This window comes from Microcaecilia unicolor, chromosome 6 (assembly GCF_901765095.1).
Source record: "Microcaecilia unicolor chromosome 6, aMicUni1.1, whole genome shotgun sequence".
NCBI classification, from domain to species: Eukaryota; Metazoa; Chordata; class Amphibia; order Gymnophiona; family Siphonopidae; genus Microcaecilia; species Microcaecilia unicolor.
Window position 1 is genome coordinate 10,859,828 of NC_044036.1, and position 20,746 is coordinate 10,880,573.

The 20,746-nt window shown below is 45.6% G+C and overlaps 2 protein-coding genes across 2 annotated transcripts in view; one reads left to right on the plus strand and one right to left on the minus strand.

Moving 5' to 3' along the window:
• CCDC24 (coiled-coil domain containing 24) overlaps positions 1-20,746 on the minus strand; it is a 115,364-nt gene that overhangs the window by 94,051 nt on the left and 567 nt on the right. Inside the window, exon 2 of the mRNA XM_030205355.1 lies at positions 15,156-15,367. Coding sequence (XP_030061215.1) covers positions 15,156-15,317 — 162 coding nt within the window. The 5' untranslated portion in view covers positions 15,318-15,367. The remainder of the gene's footprint in view (positions 1-15,155; positions 15,368-20,746) is intronic.
• Positions 9,359-20,746, plus strand: part of LOC115471625 (von Willebrand factor C domain-containing protein 2-like) — a 45,685-nt gene continuing 34,297 nt past the window's right edge. The window contains exon 1 of the mRNA XM_030205356.1: positions 9,359-9,368. The gene's annotated coding sequence lies outside the window, so the exon portion shown is untranslated. The remainder of the gene's footprint in view (positions 9,369-20,746) is intronic.

Consider the following 20,746-nt stretch of genomic DNA (forward strand, 5'->3'; position numbering starts at 1 on the left):
AGTTTTTGAATGTTCAAGTTCGGATGTATCCTGATGTGACCAAGGTAACGCAGAAGAGGCGGCAAGCTTTTCTGAAGCTGCACCCTACTGTGTTTCAGTTGGGGGGCCTTTTTTGGCTCAATTATCCCTGTAAATGTGTGGTGAAGATGGAGGCTGTGAAGTATGTGTTTTTTGAACCTTTGCAGTTGAAAACGTTCCTGGACTCTCGGGGGGGCGCGGGTGCCCCTTCTCTGGTAACTGGAGCAGAGATAAGATCAGCACCTCAGTTATAATAATCCTCTACATCTCCTTTTTGAGTCGCTTTATTTATGTCTCCCCTTTAGGGGGGGTTTTGATTTACAATTCTTTTCCTAGAACTGTGGCTTGGGTTTCCTAGGTGTGGACTAAGGAAGGAGGCGGGATAGTAATTGTGAAGTTTTGTTATTTCCTGTATAATATGTAAATACTGTTCTCCTGTAGTGGTACAAGAGTGTTCTTGGTGTATATATGAAAGTCTAATAAATATATTGAAATATAAACTTAGGTTATTTGGAAAAGCCTCCAATGAGTGTCTGTGATTAACAAAGGCTGGTCAACCTGAACATGAGAAAAGCTTGTTTATTCAGCAGAAAAGTTCTGTTTCCTTAATAAAATATTGCTTTAAGGCACAATAGCAGCTCTTTTATTGTGGTCATAAAGAGTTGGCTTAGGAGGAGCTGTGGGGGGAAGAGCAGAAGAAACAAGGCAGCAGCCCCTTCCCAACAGGCAACTGAACCGGATACACCATGACGCCCACACACACAAGCACTCACAAAGACCCACATACACACACACACTCACTCACTCACTCAAAACACACATACAGTCACCCACAAACACCCACACACACTCACAGTCACTCACAAAAACTCACAAAGACCACACATTCACTCAAAAACACATACAGTAACTCACAAACACCCACACACACTCACTCACATACACACACACAAACACAGTCACTCACAAATACTCACAAAGACCACACATTCACTCAAAAACACATACAGTCACTCACAAAGACCCACATACACACACACACTCACTCACTCAAAACACACATACAGTCACCCACAAACACCCACACACACTCACAGTCACTCACAAAAACTCACAAAGACCACACATTCACTCAAAAACACATACAGTCACTCACAAACACCCACATACACCCACACACAGTCACTCACAAACACTCACATACACACACACACACACAGTCACTCACAAAAACTCACAAAGACCACACAATCACTCAAAAACACAGTCACCCACATACACCCACACACAGTCACTCACAAAGACCCACATACACACACACACTCACTCACTCAAAACACACATACAGTCACCCACAAACACCCACACACACTCACAGTCACTCACAAAAACTCACAAAGACCACACATTCACTCAAAAACACATACAGTAACTCACAAACACCCACATACACCCACACACACAGTCACTCACAAAAACTCACAAAGACCACACACTCACTCAAAAACACATACAGTCACCCACATACACCCACACACAGTCACTCACAAATACTCACATACACACACACACACAAACAAACACAGTCACTCACAAAAACTCACAAAGACCACACACTCACTCAAAAACACATACAGTCACTCACAAACACCCACATGCACACACACAGTCACTCACAAACACCCACATACACACACACACACACACACAGTCACTCACAAAGACCCACATACACACACACACTCACTCACTCAAAACACACATACAGTCACCCACAAACACCCACACACACTCACAGTCACTCACAAAAACTCACAAAGACCACACATTCACTCAAAAACACATACAGTCACTCACAAACACCCACATACACCCACACACAGTCACTCACAAAAACTCACAAAGACCACACACTCACTCAAAAACACATACAGTCATCCACATACACCCACACACAGTCACTCACAAATACTCACATACACACACACACAAACAGTCACTCACAAAAACTCACAAAGACCACACACTCACTCAAAAACACATACAGTCACTCACAAACACCCACATGCACACACACACAGTCACTCACAAACACCCACATACACACACACACACAGTCACTCACAAGAATTCACAAAGACCCACATATACACACACACTCAAAACACACATAGTGACTCAGAAACACTCACAAGCACCCAGATACCGACGTGTGTGTATATACACACACATACACACAAACATAAGAACAGCCATACTGGGTCAGACCAATGGTCCATCTAGCCCAGTATCCTGCTTCTAGTGGCTAATCCAGGTCACAAGTACCTGGCAGAATCTGAAATAGTTGCAAGATTCCACACTACCAATCCCATAATGAACGCACACACACATTTACACACAGCCTAGCTTAGCTCTGCTTTCTTTTCTTCATGCTTGGCAAAGGGCCACACTTCCCACAGAAGCTGTTTTTCTTGGAAAGAGACAGATCCCTTAAGATTACATCTAATCAGCAAAAGGAAGAAAACTGTCAGAGCAGAGAAAAGAGAGAGAGAGAGGTCTTACCTCTGAACCATGTGACATGAAGAGAAAGACAAAACAAGAGACCAGAACCGAATGACCAAATATTATCCGGGGTCAGCTGGGAAAAGGAAAACAAACAGGACTGCTACCGATCTGTACCCAGAAAATGCACATCAGCAGAATCACTCAGAACACAGACAGACACCCAACCACCCAATACAGAATAAGAGACCACAAACTAGAAACAGAAACATGCAGACACAACTGGAAACCCTAGGAAGCCAGACTGTGCATCAACACTAGAGAAACAGAAATGCAAAATCCCGAAGTTAACAAGGGAAACCAAAGACCTGCAGAAAAGAAGGAGCAGGCAAAACTCTGGATAATCCTGGGGGAAAGAGGAGGTAGAACAGATTTCCTGCCATCAGGCTAGGAATGTGATCTGACCAGGGTCAATCCAGACCAGCATCAGAACCTGAATCTTTGCAATTTCTCTTCTGGTTTAATTCTTTCTCTTTACCGCTTTCTGCCTCATTCACTATGCATCTCTATACTGATGACTCCCAAATCTACCTTTCTACCCCTGATATCTCACCTTGCATCCAAACCAAAGTTTCAGCGTGCTTGTCTGACATTGCTGCCTGGATGTCTCAACGCCACCTGAAATTAAACATGACAAAAACCGAGCTTCTCATTTTCCCCCCCAAACCCACCTCCCCACTCCCCCCGTTTTCTATTTCTGTTGATGGCTCTCTCATTCTCCCTGTCTCCTCAGCTCGAAACCTTGGGGTCATCTTTGACTCTTCTCTCTCCTTCTCTGCTCATATCCAGCAGATTGCCAAGACCTGTCGTTTCTTTCTTTACAACATCCGTAAAATCCGCCCCTTTCTTTCCGAGCACTCTACCAAAACCCTCATCCACACCCTTGTCACCTCTCGTTTAGACTACTGCAATCTGCTTCTTGCTGGCCTCCCACTTAGTCACCTCTCCCCTCTCCAGTCGGTTCAAAACTCTGCTGCCCGTCTCAGCTTCCGCCAGGGTCGCTTTACTCATACTACCCCTCTCCTCAAGACCCTTCACTGGCTCCCTATCCGTTTTTGCATCCTGTTCGAACTTCTTCTACTAACCTATAAATGTATTCACTCTGCTGCTCCCCAGTATCTCTCCACACTCGTCCTTCCCTACACCCCTTCCCGTGCACTCCGCTCCATGGATAAATCCTTCTTATCTGTTCCCTTCTCCACTACTGCCAACTCCAGACTTCGCGCCTTCTGTCTCGCTGCACCCTACACCTGGAATAAACTTCCTGAGCCCCTACGTCTTGCCCCATCCTTGGCCACCTTTAAATCTAGACTGAAAGCCCACCTCTTTAACATTGCTTTTGACTCGTAACCACTCGCCTCCACCTACCCTCCTCTCTTCCTTCCCGTTCACATTAATTGATTTGATTTGCTTACTTTATTTATTTTTTGTCTATTAGATTGTAAGCTCTTTGAGCAGGGACTGTCTTTCTTCTATGTTTGTGCAGCGCTGCGTACGCCTTGTAGCGCTATAGAAATGCTAAATAGTAGTAGTAGTAGTAGTAGATTTTCTTTCATTCTATGTCTACCAAAAACAAACAAACAAAAAAATCTGGTGACTCAGGCCTTTCCTGTGCTACTTTGGCAAAATATCAACTGTCATGTAAGTACAGGTTTCTGGAACCTGAATGTGAGACAGGCAAGCAGAGAGAGAGAGAGAGAAGAAAATGGAGACAGGGAAGGTAGAAACCCTCTGCTCAGTGTATGGTGGCAGCTAAGAAAGCAAATAGAATGTTAGGTATTATTAGGAAAGGAATGGAAAACAAAAATGAGGATGTTATAATACCTTTGTATTGCTCCATGGTGCGACCGCACTTCAAATACTGCGTGCAGTTCTGGTCACCGCATCTCAAAATATAGTGGAATTAGAAAAGGTACAGAGAAGGGTGATGAAAATGATAAAGGGGATGGGATGATTTCCCTATGAGGAAAGGCTAAAGCGGCTAGGGCTCTTCAGCTTGGAGAAAAGACGGCTGAGGGAAGATATGATAGAGGTCTATAAAATCAGTGGAGTGGACCAGGTAGATGTGAATCGCTTCTTTACTCTTTCCAAAAATACTAGGACTAGGGGGAACGCAATGAAGTTACTAAGTAGTAAATTTAAAACAAAAATCAGAGAAAATATTTCTTCATTCACCGTGTAATTAAACTCTGGAATTTGTTACTAGTGAATGTGGTAAAAGCAGTTAGCTTAGCGGGATTTAAAATAGTTTTGGATAGCTTCCTAAAAGAAAAGTCCATAAGCCATTATTAAATTGGACTTGGAGAAAATCCACTGCTTATTTCTAGGATAAGCAGCATAAAATGTATTGTACTGTTTCGGGATCTTGCCAGGTACTTGTAACCTGGATTGGCCACTGTTGGAAACAGGATACTGGGCTCGATGGACCTTTGGTCTGTCCTAGTATGGCAATGTTTTTGTTCTTATGTAAGATCAAATTGCAAATATGCTGTTAAAAGTTTATTGATGAGGATTTACTTACCACCTTTTTGAAGAAATTAACCCAGGGCATTGTACAGCAAGAATAAGCTATGGAACGCACTTCCCACCCACTTGAAAGCGATCAACGAATTAATTAACTTCCGCAAATCCCTGAAGACCTATCTCTTTAACAAAGCTTACCACGAGAACACATAACCAACTTTAACACTACACCTACCCATCTTTATTCAGAATGTATCTCTCTATAACTGCTTGACCAAATCTACTTGGTTCCCTTGACTTCTTTGTAACACCAACTGTATTCTCTACCCTGGCATGGCTATGCCATAACAGGGCTTTGTATTTACTTGTGGCATTTATACCCCGCTCTTTCCCGCTCAATAGCAGGTTCAGTGCAGCTTACAAAGTATGGTACGTGGAGGGGCATAATCGAACGGAAACGCCTATCTCCATGGGCGTTTATCTCTGAGAACGGGTCCGTGAAGGGGCGGGCCGAACCGAATTTTCGAAAAAATGGACGTTTTTGAGCTGGGCGTTTGGTTTTTTTAGCGATAATGGAAACTAAAAACGCCCAGCTCAAAAACGTCCTAATCCGAGCCATTTGGTCGTGGGAGGGGCCAGAATTGGTGGTACACTGGCCCCCCTGATATGCCAGGACACCAACTGGGCACCCTAGGTCAGTGCGGTGGACTTCAGAAAAAGCTCCCACATGCATAGCTCCCTTACCACGGGTGCTGAGCTCCCAACCCCCCTCCCCCAAAATCCACTACCCACAAATGTACAACACTACCATAGCTCTTAGGGGTGAAGGGGGCACCTACATGTGGGTACAGTGGGTTTTGGAGGCCTCCCATTTACCAGCACAAGTGTTACAGGTGGGGGGGGGGGATAGGCCTGGGGCCACCTGGCTGAAGTGCACTGCGGTACCCACTAAAAGTGCTCCAGGGACCTGCATACACGCAGGCCTCTAGGACTGGTTGCTGCTATATAACATTGGCACACCAGTTGACACCTGAAGACTAATCTCTCCGAAAACGTCCTTTATTGGAATAACCGCCTTTACTCACAGTTAACTGCAGATCAGAGGTTGTGCCCCACTGGCAACGAGTCTCCCTGGTACTGAGATGAACAGTAGGTCAGAGCTGGCAGAATGTTGTACAATGCCCTCTTTCAGCCACATTCAAGGTAAGAACTAAGTTGTCTAACAGTGGCTAACACAGGAAAGGGAACTAAAACTGGCTTACAAAAATGGCCACTACCGCATGGACTACAACAGGAAACACAACAGGGCACAATCTGACCCAGTAGGCAGGGGGAAAAGCACCATGGGAGAAGAGCCTACCAACTACCGACATCGTGAGACTGCAACACAAGCTAATGAAATCACGGAGCCCAATACCCTACACCCACCACAATGCAATGCTGATGTGAACTTGTACAGCACCCGAGAGCCACATCTGACCCAGGGAAAGGCTGTGAGAGGATCGAACACACTCTGCTGTCATGGAGGTGGGTACGGCATTTGAGGCTGGCATACAGGCTGGAAAAAAAGTTTTTAAAGTGGGTTTTTTTTTGGTGGGAGGGGGTTAGTGACCACTGGGGGAGTCCGGGGAGGTCATCCCCGATTCTCTCCAGTGGTCATCTGGGCAGTTGGAGCACTTTTTTGGGACTTGTTCGTGAAAAAAAAGGGTCCAAAAAAAGTGACCCAAAATCGCGGTAAAAACGCCTTTTTTTTTTCCCGATTATCAGCTAAAGACGCCCATCTCTCCTCGGCTGATAACCACGCCCCAGTTCCGCCTCCACCACGCCTCCGACACGCCCCTGTCAACTTTATTCGTTTCCGCGATGGAGTGCAGTTGGAAATGCCCAAAATCGGCTTTCGATTATACCGATTTGGGCGCCTTTGCGAGACAAACGTCTATCTCCCGATTTAGGTCGCACTATAGGCGTTTTTCTCTTTCAAAGATAAGCAGGATAGTATCACAGAGATAATACAAAGTATGGTACAAAGTAAGCGACACACTGAGCCTGCAAATAGGTGAGAAAATGTGGGATACAAGTGCAATAAATAAATAAATAATAAACATAGATAACCAGAGCAGTAAAGATATTCAAATAACAGTAAACATATGGCACATATGGATTTATTAAATGACACCGAAAGGTAGGTGCTGGGAATCATTTGTGCTTCGTGCTGAACGCATATTCCGTACTCAGCCCCCAAATTCTACAACACTGACCCGCCCTTTCCCTTCCCATAGCTACGACCCCTTTTGGCTTGTGCACGAGAGGATTTCGATGCGGATCTGTCTATTCACACACAGCTCCAGATTAGAGCCAACTAATCGATTGTTAAGGTTTTATTAATAATAATTTATTAATTAATTTATTGACTCATAACCACTTGTAACCACTCGCCTCCACCTACCCTCCTCTCCTCCTTCCTGTACACATTAATTGATTTGATTTGCTTACTTTATTTTTTGTCTATTAGATTGTAAGCTCTTTGAGCAGGGACTGTCTTTCTTCTATGTTTGTGCAGCGCTGCGTACGCCTTGTAGCGCTATAGAAATGCTAAATAGTAGTAGTAGTAGTAGTGTACGGATCTCAGATTGGAGCGCCATTTCCAGAATGCGGAAGACGGTGTTCTAGTTACATTAAAGCATCATAATAGACCCCACTGGGAAGTAGAACGTATAGACCAGTAGTGTTCACCGAGGGCACCCTGGATCCAGATGAGCTGAAGGACAGCGGCCAAATATCTACCTACGTGAGATCCATCTCTTCCAACTCAACTTCAGACTTTTCAATGAGGTCATCCTCAGCTTGAGGTGGGTGTTTCCAAATGCATTCTCTTCTTTTACCAAAAAATGCCTTGTCCTTCAAGCACACCCTTCTTACCCCCTTTTCTGTCACGAGCATAGGTAGAGTCACAGAGGTGCAGATGATCAGAAGCCCCACGCTGTTCCAAATAGCGCTCTAAAATTAGCGCCGGACCAGCATGGGGCAATAACGCCCCTATGATCAAAGTTAGTAGTATGCAAATTAATGCGTGTTATTAGCTCTGATCATAGCGGTACTTCTGAAGGAGGATTGTGCCGGGGAAATTCACCCAAGGCACAATCCTGCCGCACAAGTTGTTTGACAAGTCCAGCAGAACAGGTTTGGTAGGGCTGGGATTTTCTCGCGGACCTGTCAAACCTAAGCCCACCCCCTAAACACAAGGCCTGGAGGTCCCCCACCCCACCTCCCAAACACTAAAAAGGCCTGGTGGTCCGTGGGGGAGGGGTACGGATGCAGAGGGCCAACAGTCCCACTGGACTACCAGGGTCTTGTTAGTGCTGGGGATGGGGATAGCGGTGCCACTGGATCACCAGGTCTTTTTAGTGTTTCGGGGGGTGGGCTTACGTTTGACAGGTCCAAGAGAAAATCCCAGACCTGTCAAACCTGGTCTCCCTCATTCCTCCGACCCCTAACGTCAGCTCCGAGCTAGCATAAGGTTTGCAGCTGGGGCACTGCCTGCTGATCATGACGGAGGAATGTGGGAGACCCTCGCTTGCAATTAGTGGTCAGAGCCGGCGAGCACATTATTTCATGTCCTCGCCGGCTTTGATCCTGGGGCGCAGGCAAACGCAGGAGGTACTCCAGTGCTAACGGCCTCTGGCACCTACGTTTGCGTCTGATCATCTGGGCAAGAGAGTAGCGAAAACAGAAATGACAACGGGAGCCACCACTGGCCCCCGGGTCTTGCATTGAAGAACACCAATATAGATAGATAGGATAGCGTGACTGGAGTTCGATAAGGGGGCCTAACTGCACATGGAGTCAGAAAAGGTGCAGGTGTCCTAAGCAAATTTTGTTTCTGTGTCGCAGTTACAGTAGAAGGACTGACAGACTGCAAAATGGCTTTTAAAAGGCAATTATAACTCACCTTGAGGCTAATTTTGGAACAGCCTAACATGCAGCCAATACACATAAAAACTGTACCAGTTTTCAAAGGGAAGGCTACACACACACACACACACACACCGTCCTTTTGAAAATGAGCCCCTGAAATTTAGGCTTTAAAGTTTTTTGTTCTGGATCTAAAGTACTGATAAGATAACTTATATTTACAAACAAAATTCTCAATTTACCATATATTATACCGCTGTAAGGCTTTATTTTGAAACTGGACTCAGACTCCACAGCCCTGGTACAGATGAACGTTTCTCACAAATGTTAAGCATGCATAAGTCCATCTCTGCTCCCTGCATGTCAAAGCGTGCACGAAATAGTGTTATGCACATACCTTTACCCAGATGAGGGTGGGGTAATTTTCTACAACAGGATTTACCTGCAGAAAACAGCTCTTAATCAATTGCACGGATGGATAAGGGTGCCAACGAGCACATGGACCGCACATAAGCATTCCCAGGGCACAGCTCTGATGTACACGCATTCTTTATAGAACATATGTGCAGACACAGAATACATGCAAAATAAGTATCTGAATATGTGTAAACCACTTTGAATGTAGTTGCAAAAACCTCAGAAAGGCGGTATATCAACTCCCAGATCCCTTTCCCTATTTGACATTCTACATGGAATGTTGCTACTATTGGAGATTCTACATGGAATGTTGCTATTCCACTAGCAACGTTCCATGTAGAAGGCTGCGCAGGCTTCTGTTTCTGTGAGTCTGACGTCCTGCACATACGTGCAGGATGTCAGACTCACAGAAACAGAAGCCTGTGTGGCCGCGTTGCTGCTTCTACATGGAATGTTGCTAGTGGAGGAGTAGCCTAGTGGTTAGTGCAGCGGACTCTGATTCTGGAGAACAGGGTTTGATTCCCACTGCAGCTCCTTGTGACTCTGGGCAAGTCACTTAACCCTCCATTGCCCCAGGTACAAAATAAGTACCTGTATATATGTAAACTGCTTTGAATGTAGTTGCAAAAACCACAGAAAGGCGGTATATCAAGTCCCATCTTCCCTTTCCCTTAAAGCAGGTGTAAATTTGTGCAAGAGGATTTTTGTGCTGCTGTTAAGGAATGTTCCAGGAGCCTATTTTATAAAAACACATAGGGATGAGGAACGGAGAGACGGCCAGAGGTGGGGATTAGAGAGGGGGAAGATGAAAGACAGAGAAAGGTGGGGGTAAGAGAGAACCAGGGAGGGGGAAGGAGAGGGAGAGAAGGCTAGAGGTGGGAGGAGAGGTGGGGGTAACAGAGGACTAGGGAGGGGCAAGGAGAGAGGTGGAGATAAGGGAGGACTAGGGGCGGGGGAAGGACAGAGAAAGGTGGGAGGAGAGAGAAATAGGACTAGGGAGGGGAGGGAGGTGAGGGTAAAAGAAGGACAGAGGACTAGGGAGGGGAGAGAGGTGAGGGTAAAAGAAGGACAGAGGACTAGGGAGGGGAGAGAGGCGAGGGTAAAAAGAGGGACAGAGGACTAGGGAGGGGGAGGAAAAGGAAACGGGTGGGGATGAGAGAGGGACAGAGATTTGATATACCACCTTTCTGTGGTTACAATCAAACTAGTTTACACATTATATATAGGTACTTATTTTGTAGCCGGGGCAACGGAGGGTTAAGTGACTTGCCCAGAGTCACAAGGAGCTGCAGTGGGAATTGAACTCAGTTCCCCAGGATCAAAGTCCACTGCACTAACCACTAGGCTACTCCTCCACTCATTCCACCAATAAGAGCCAACCTCATCAGTGATGTCACAATGGCTTGATTGCCCGATACTTGCCAATACTTGGCTCACTTCTGATATTGTGATGTCATAAGGGAAAGGGGGAAAGGGAAATGGGATTTGATATACTGCCTTTCTGAGGTTTTTGCAACTGCATTCAAAGCGGTTTACATATATTCAGGTACTTATTTTGTACCAGGGGCAACGGAGGGTTAAGTGACTTGCCCAGAGTCACAAGGAGCTGCAGTGGGAATCGAACCCAGTTCCCCAGGTTCTCAGGGCACTACACTAACCATTTGGCTACTCCTCCGCTTGAGAGGGGGAATAGAGAGAGAGAGAGGACCAGAGAAGTGGGGAGGAGAAGGAGACAGAGGATAGATGAGAGCTGGGCTACCCATCCATGCCATTTACTATCTCTTCCTCTCCCTAAGAGATCCCAAGTGCTTGTCCCAAGCTTTCTTGAATTCAGATACAGTTTTCATCTCCTCCACCGGGAGGTTGTTCCACACATCTACCACCCTTTCCATGAAGAAGCATTTTCTTAGGTTACTCCTGAGTCTGTTCCCTTTCACCTTCATCCTATGCCCCCTCATTGCAGAGCTTCCATTCAATTGAAAGAGACTCACCTCCTGTGCATTCATGAAATGGAGGTATTTAAATGTCTCCATCATATCTCCTGCCTTTCTTCCAAAGTATACATATTGGGATCTTTAAGTCTGTCCCCATATGCTTTATGACGAAGACCACTGACCCCATCCTGTTTATATCTTTTTGGAGGTGTGGGGCCTCCAAAATTGTGCACAATATTCTAAATGAGGTCTCACCAAAAACCTGTACAGAGACAAAATCACTTCCTTTTTCCTGCTGGATATTCCTCTCCTTGTACACCCAAGCATCCTTCTGGCTTTGGCCTTCGCCTGTTCCACCTGGTTGGCCACCTTAAGATCACCAGACACAATCACTGGTGTAGGGCATCCCTCCCTACCATCCATGAATTCCATACCGGGAGGAATATTCCCTAGCTCATTATACACTGCAATTCTTTAAGACAACTCCCCCCACTGCCCCCTATCCATTCTACTTCCTCATTTCACAAAATCCGTTTCACCTCTTGGAGCACCCATGTCCTCTCCATAACCTTCACAATCCCCAGCACCCTCCAGCCACTTTTCTCCTCTGCCCAGTATCAAATCAACAAACCCGAAGTGGATAATGTGACCAATACCAAACACATATTTCAAGAATTTTATAAAAAGAAGAAAGGGAAAAGGTTTCAGAAGTTCATGGTAATACAGCACCGTAACGGACCGGTCTGTGGAGCACTCTGATAATACTCAATTAGAGCTCATTCAAAGCTATTTCCACTAGACCTCAATCTATCATCAGCCAAAATACCCTTCCAAAACCCTATGCAAACTTTTGCTCAATTAAGTCAAACCCATAAACTTTATGTGTGAGTTTCATATGCAGTGTGCAGTACACTTATCCGTTTTACCCTCAGGCTTCATCAGGGATGCAGCAGGTAAACGGTGGCGCTATATATCCACCAACCAATTAACAGCGTTGACGTCCTAGCGTGAAACTAAATGCTGGTATGGAATGTAAAATATCCAAATCATCTAACCAATAGGCATGCGGAGAGAAAGGAAAACAGACCAAAATTCCAAATAAATGCAAAGAAAAAAATTCAAAGAAGAAATTCAAAGACAAATGGGCCATTCCACTGCGGTTCTACAGATCCGAGTCTATGAATCCAACGTTGCTCACTACGTTTCAAAGATTTTCCCCTGTCTCCACCTCCTATTAAAGGTAATATTTATTTATTTGTTGCATTTGTATCCCACATTTTCCCACCTATTTGCAGGTTCAATGTGGCTTACATAATACCGTAGAGGCAATCGCCATTTCCGGTAGTGAAACAAATACAGAGAGTTGTAGTAGACGAATAAGGCTCATGTGTTATAGGCACATTGGGGAATCGTAGAGGGGAAGAGTTGCATAGAGTCTGTTACGAGCTTTGGCTTTGTTGTGTTGCGAAGTTTAGGCACTTAGGTTGGGTTGGATGGGTATGCCTTTTAGAACAGGTTGGTTTTTAGTGCTTTCCGGAAGGTCAGGTGGTCGTACATGGTTTTCACAGCTTTTGGTAATGCATTCCACATTTGTGTGCTTATGTACGAGAAGCTGGATGCGTAGGTTGATTTGTACTTGAGTCCTTTGCAGCTTAGGTAATGGAGGTTGTTGTTCAATCACCCAGCACTGAAAATCATCTAACATGTGATTAAACCGTGTACAATGTGCTACCACAGGGGCTGTTATTCGCTGATTAGAAATACAGGAGAGGTGCTCACTTTCCTGCCTAATTTCCTCATGGTCTTTCCTATGTATAATTTCACACAAGGGCACTGTAGGGCATATTCCAGAACATCAGACCGATAGTCAGTTTTCTAAGTTGAAAAAGTTCCCCATTAAGGAGACTTTCAAACTCGTGGCAAACTTTCATTATATTGCAGACCTTGCATGAACCACATCTGTGATGTCCTAATTCAGATAACGGTGCTATCACTTTTTTTTTTTTTTTTTTAATGGGTATGCAGGACTCAAAATTTCCTTTAGATTTTTCCCCCTCAGACACTGTTTCTCAAATAATGGATGAGAACGTACTATACCCCAGTTTTTCCGAATGATGCGTGATGGTTCATGCAAGGTCTGCAATATAATGAAAGTTTGCCTTGAGTTTGAAAATCCTCTTAACGGGGAACGTTTTCAACTTAGACAACTCAGCTTTGAATGAAGGTTTTGGAAGGGTTTTTTTGGCCGAAGATAGATTGACATCTAGTGGAAATAGCTTTGAACAAGCTCTAATTGAGTATTATCAGAGTGCTCCACAGACCGGTCCGTTACGGTGCTGTATTACCATGAACTTCTGAGGCCTTTTCCCTTTCTTCTTTTTATGAAATTGTTGAAATAAGTGTTTGGTATCGGTCACATTATCCACTTCGGGTTTGGTGATCCTGGTTACTATTTATGTGGACAGTGAGTCAATTTTGTTAACAGTATCAAATCAAAACACCCGAAACAGCTCGTAACCTTGGGGTCATCTTTGACTCCTCTCTCTGCTTCTCTGCTCATATTCAGCAGATTGCCAAAACCTGTCGTTTCTTTCTCTATAACATTAGCAAAATCCGTCCCTTCATCTCTGAGCACACCACCAGAACCCTTATCCACATTCTTATCACCTCTCGCTTTGATTATTGCAACCTGCTTCTCACCGACCTCCCACTTAGCCATCTCTCTCCTCTTCAATCAGTCCAAAACTCTGCTGCGCGACTCATTTTCCGCCAAAGTCGCTATGCTCACATTAGCCCCCTCCTTAAATCACTTCATTGGCTCCCTATCCGTTTCCATATTCAGTTCAAGCTTCTCTTATTGACCTATAAATGTATTCACTCTGCCGCTCCCCAGTGCCTCTCCACTCTTGTCTCTCCCCACGCCCCCCCTCGGGTACTCCGTTCTGTAGATAAATCTCTCTTATCCGTCCCCTTCTCCCCTACTGCTAATTCTAGACTCCGTTCCTTTTGTCTTGCCGCACCTCACGCTTGGAATAGTCTTCCCGAGCCTGTGCGTCTAGCCCCGTCCTTGGCTGTTTTCAAGCCCAAACTTAAAACCCACCTCTTTACCACTGCTTTTGACTCCTAACTCACTTGCCCTGTCCTTTTATCCTCACTTCTTTATTCCCTTACCCTTAATTGTTCTGTCTGTTTACCTGTCTTATCTAGATTGTAAGCTCTTCGAGCAGGGACTGTCTTTTTGTGTATGGTGTACAGCGCTGCGTATGCCTTGTAGCGCTATAGAAGTGATAAGTAGTAGTAGTAATGTAGAAGCCTACCCTTGCAGATCAGCAACGCGGCCGCGCAGGCTTCTGTTTCTGTGAGTCTGACGTCCTGCACAGAAACAGAAGCCTGCGTGGCTGCGTTGCTGATCTGCAAGGGCAGGCTTCTACATGGAATGTTGCTAGTGGAGGAGAGTAGCCTAGTGGTTAGTGCAGTGGAACATGGGATGTTGTTACTATTTGAGATTCTGGAATGTTGCTATTACTTGAGATTCTACATGGAATGTTGCTATTCCACTAGCAACATTCCATTTTTAGATTGTAAGCTCTTTAAGCAGGGACTGTCTTTTTGTGTATGGTGTACAGCGTTGCATATGCTTTGTAGCGCTATAGAAATGATAAATAGTAGTGGAAATTCAAGAACACATGTGATAAGCACCAGAGATCCTCAGTTCAGGGAAACAAAAGTAAAGTTCTAGAACAAGCAGAGTCTACGGAATTGTCCCAGGAACAGAAACTGAGCGGGCTTGATCGAGAAGTTTATGTAGAGTACAAAATCTAAGTGTAATACTAAAGCAACGTGCTTCACCTCTCTGTGTAACTCCAGGCTTAGATCGATGGTGTGCTCTCCCAGTATCTTCCTGATCTCCGGCCTCTCGCTGGCTGGCACGTGCTCCTCCACCACCTTCCATAGGGACAAAGGAGGCTCGAAGGCCTCCCCAAAGCCGCTGTCCTTGTCATCAAGAGGCATAGAAGATTAGCAGTCGTCAGCTCTGAGGTGCCGTCTCTTCCAGATACAACCTGACGATGGAAAAGGTCCTGGAGGTCATCCCATGAGAAGACATTGCTACTTAAAATAAAATCACATTTATACTTTCTATGCTTAATTATTCAACCAAACACTAGAATTAACTCGTAAAAACACTTGCAGTGCTTAACTGCACGATACGTGCAATATAATTACAAGGTTAAATGGTTAATTACTCAAAAATAAAACATCTACTTAATTAACCTGTAATTACACTGCAGTTACTGTTCTCAACAGTGTCAGTACCAGGGGCGTAGCCAGACTTCAACGGTAGGGGGGTCCAGAGCCGTGGAGAGGGGGCACATTTTAGCCCTCCCCCCCGCCACCGACCCTCTCGACATGCAGGATGTCAGACTCACAGAAACAGAACGAAGCCCGTCAGATTGAGAAACCAAACGAAGGAAGAAGACTTCGACTGGCGGGGGTTGGGGTCCCCCGCCAGCAAAGGTAGCAGGCGGCGGGTTTGCAGCAGGAGGGGGGTTGAGAGGGTCGCCGGCAGGGGGGTCCAGGGCCAAATCTACGGGGGCCCAGGCCCCCGTGGCCCCATAGCAGCTACGCCCCTGGTCAGTACATTTTCACAGTAGGTATATTAGTGACTGTTTACTACACCTCAAACCACCGGCAACCTCCACATGAGGGTCAGGGGTCAGCACCAATGGAATAGTAGAGCAGCTGAGAGACTTAATTTCCATATATAGTGGGCAAGAAAACTTCAACAGGGCCGTAGGGCACTGACCCCAGAGATGGAAAACGATCCATTTCCAGATGTGTCACCAGCCATTCACACACTTAATCTTAAAATGGCTTCTCTCTGTGTTACTGGGGTGCCCAGCTTCCAAATCTCCTTTTCTACAGTTCTGCCATCTGCTAGCGCTTGGCGGTTCATACTATGGATATTTGGAGGGGTAAGGTATAGGTTAGTATGTGCTGCTCATGGTTTCTTATCATGTAACGGTGGCAGGCCATGCACATACAGAACAAATGTGGGTGCACAAGTGACGCTCAAAATAAGAGACATTTCCCAGTGCCATGTCATAATCAATTGATAGGAAGGTGCTTTAGCAAAACCTGGTTGGCTTTTAAAAATGGCCCCTAGGGAAAATGTCCTCTGTGGCCCACATTGGGGCACTGCACAGCAAACTAAGTGAGACTTAGAAGCAGGGATCCTTTCAACCAGGCTGATTGCCCCTAGGGAATTATACACACAGGGCCCGATCTGGTAGATGGAACTCAAATTTAGGTACCAAGAAAGATTCACACTAAGCGGTATTCTACAAAGGGTGCTTAGAGCGGATTCCCAGGCCAGACTTACACCAGCCAAAACTTGATAAGTCCTGGCACACAAGTTGGGCACATAACTCTGGTATTCTAGAACACCGAGTCTAAGTGGAGGAGTGGCCTAGTGGTTAGAGCACCGGTCTTGCAATCCAGAGGTGGCCGGTTCAAATCCCACTGCTGCTCCTCGTGATCTTGGGCAAGTCACTTAACCCTCCATTGCCTCAGGTACAAACTTAGATTGTGAGCCCTCCTGGGACAGAGAAATATCCAGAGTACCTGAATGTAACTCACATTGAGCTACTACTGAAAAAGGTGGGAGCAAAATCTAAATAAATAAATATTTGGAATGCCCCTGACCTACCCATTCCCCTCCCATGGCCATGCCTCCTTCTGTGTTGCGCACGAGACAACTTTGGACTAGATTGTATATATGGCGTCTGAAAAATCTGCACTGAAAATATTTCCCCGCCTAGGTGTATTCTGTAAACCCATGGGGAGCTGCAAATTGGGAACAGAACATGTTGAACTTCTCAAAACGTGCATGAAATCTACACGCTACGAGAATCTCTCATCTTGGTCATAAGCGGAGAACACAGACAATCCTTCAGCAAACACAAATTAGAAACAGAAATGTGCAGGTAGGCACTGCATTGGAGACTGGAAGAAGCCAGACTCTACATGCATTGCAACAATGCAGAATTGGAAACCAAAATGCATTTCCTCCCCAAAATTGACAGGGAGTCTGAAAGAATGGACAGGAAGAACTCTGTATAATCCTGGGGAAACAGCAGCTATAGCAGCCAGAATGGAATTTAACATGCGGGCACCCATAGGCAAAGGGAAATCCCCTTCCCACCCAACACCGGTAATTGGGAAGCAAAGCCAGAGCTGGGCAGACTTCTACGGTCTGTGCCCTGAAAATGGCAAGGACAAATCAAGGTCAGGTATACATATAAAGTAGCACATAGGAGTTTATCTTGCTGGGCAGACTGGATGGACCGTACTGGTCTTTATCTGCTGTCATTTACTATGTTACTCTTTGGGGTTCTACGTGGAATGTTGCTACTAATTGGGATTCCGGAATCTTCAGAACTTTTAGTACAAGAAGAGTGCTGGGCAGACTTCTACGGTTTGTGCCCTGAGAATGGCAAGGACAAATCAAACTCAGGTATAAAGTATCACATACCATGTAAAATGAGTTTATCTTGTTGGGCAGACTGGATGGACCGTACAGGTCTTTATCTGCCATCATTTACTATGTTAATATACGGGCTCATTTTCAAAAGAGAAAAACGTCTAAAAAGTGGCATAAAACAGCATTTGGACGTTTTTCTCACAAAAACATCCAAATCAGTATTTTCAAATCTCAAGGGGGCATTTCAGGGGCGGGATTTGGGCATTCCTAAGACTTAGACATTTTTCAGCCATAATGGAACAAAACAAAAAAACGTCCAGGACTACATTTTGAGCTAGACCTGGTTTTATAATAAGGCACAAAAAGGTGCCCTAAATAACCAGATGACCACTGCAGAGAATCAGGGGCGACCTCCCCTTATTCCCCCAGTGGTCACTAACCCCCTCCCACCCCCCAAAAATGTGATGAAAAACATTACTTGCCAGCCTCTATGTCAACCTGAGATGTTATACTCAGGTCCATCAGAATAGCATGCAGGTCCCTGGAGTAGTCTAGTAGTGGGTGCAGTGCACTGCAGACAGGTGGACCCAGCTTCCTACCTCTCCCTACCTGTTACACTTGTGAAGGAAACTGTGAGCTCTCCAAAACTCACCACTGTACCCACATATAGGTGCCCCCTTCACCCGTAAGGGCTATGGTAGTGGAGTACAGTTGGGGATAGTAGGTTTTGGGGGGTCTCAGCACACAAGGTAAGGGGGCAATGGTGAGATGTGTACCTGGGTGCATTCTATGAAGTCCACTGCAGTGCCCCCTAGGGTGCCCTATTGCTTTCCTGGGATGTCAGGGGGACCAGTCTACTAAAAATGCTGGCTCTTCCTACAGCCCAATGGCTTGATTTTGTGCGTTTTTATCACTTGGACGTTTTGTTTTTTTTTCAAAAATGAACCAAACAAAACCCGTCCAAATCACTAAACAGTATTTTTGGGGGAAAAAAAAAAAAAGATAAGACGTTTTTCTTTTTCCAAAATGACCTTCTTTCCTATTTAGATTTTGGACGTTTTAGTCGGACTTAGATGTCATATCGAAAAAGCCCCTCCACATCACTCCCAATACCAATAATAATAACAAAATGCAGAGAGAACTATTCCTCCGCAGAAGTTATCACAGGGGCAGGGGTGAACACTTGATTGCCCCTATCCAGACCCTCCCGATCGATCCTCAGTGCCCTCTTTCACCTGCTCTTGTTGCCTGCTGAATGCTGCTAGCCTCACAGTTGCCACTCCAGCAAGAAAATTGAGCTTGGGGCCTGTCACCACTTATCTTGTTGGGCAGACTGCATGGACCATACAGGTCTGTATCTTCCGTCATTTACTATGTTACTATGTAAGCCCATGCAAAGGCCAGCTCACTGCAGGCTCCATGCTGAATTCTCCTGGAGCGGTTGGTGCTCCTGCACGGAGCAGGGGCGTAGCTACGTGGGGCCACGGGGGTATGGGCCCCCGTAGATTTGGCCCTGGCCCCCCCCCCCCAACCGTCAGGTACCTTTGCTGGCGGAGGTTGGGGACCCCCACCAGCCAAAGTCTTCTTCTCCGGCGCAGCCGCGTTGCTGATCTGCAAGGGCAGGCTTCTGTTTCTGTTAGTCTGACGTCCTGCAAGCACGACTTCCCTATGAGGAAAGGCCAAAGCGTCTAGGGATCTTCAGCTTGGACAAAAGACGGCTGAGGGGAGATATGATAAAGGTCTATAAAATAATGAGTGGAGTGGGATGGGTAGATGTGAATCACTCGTTTACTCTTTCCAAAAATATTAGGTCTAGGGGGCACGCATGAAGCTACAAAGTAGTACATTTAAAACGAATCTGAGAAAATATTTCTTCACTCAACATGTAATTAAACTCTGGAATTTGTTCCCAGAGAATGTAGTAAAAGCAGTTAGCTTAGTGGGGTTTAAAAAAGGTTTGGATAGCTTCCTAAAAGAAAAGTCCATAAGCCATTATTAAAATGGACTTGGAAAAATCCACTGCTTATTTCTGGGATAAGCAGCTCTTCCTCCCTTCTCCCCCATCCATGCAAGGTAGCCCGGGCTGCTGCTGTCAGTCCTAGGGGTACAGTGGACTCCTGGAACCACCAATTGCTAAGGCCCTGGTTGCCTAGTGCCCCTCCATGCCCCCCCCCCTACAGACAGCGACACGGGGGCTGGAGGTCTGGTGGACCTATAGGCCACCCAACACAAAAAGTAATCAGTGACTTGCCCAGGGTCACAAGGAGCTGCAGAGGGACCTGAACCTGGATATCAACCCACTGCCAACCGTCAAACAGCAGTGGGAATAGAACCCAGTTCCCCAATCCGCTGCACTAACCACTAGACCACTCTTCCATTCCACAGAGATATGCACCCTGTGTGGTTGAATAGTGACCTCCTTGTGACCCGCCAACAAGTGATAAATGTGATTTAATCAGACACATACTAACCAGCACCAGAACCCAGGAACTGGATATTTTCACAACTCTGTCCCTTTACCATTTAGGGTAATTTTACACAGGGAAACAGTTCATCCGTCTCAAACTCTTGCTTGAAAACCGCCTTTCTGTTCCCTCATGTGGATAAAAACAGGTGCATTCTTTATACAGTGTGCATTCAACCAACCCTGCACTTTACACTTCCTTCAAAGCAGTACAAAGCCCAAATTGCCACAAGGAAAGTGCAGGAGAAGCAGTTTGCAGTTCTGTTTTAAACAATATTAATTTCCTTGTTTCTTTTTCTTTTATCGTTTACAGGGTTTTGTTATTTTGCATTTTATGATATATTATAAGCCGCTCAGAAGCCCCCCCCCAAAAAAAAAGCAGAACATCAAATACTAAGGGGGTCTTTTACTAAAGCTTAGCTCGTTATCTGCAGCAGGGCATATAGGAATAAAATGGGCAGTGGCGTTCCTAGAGGGGGGCGGTCCACCCCGGGT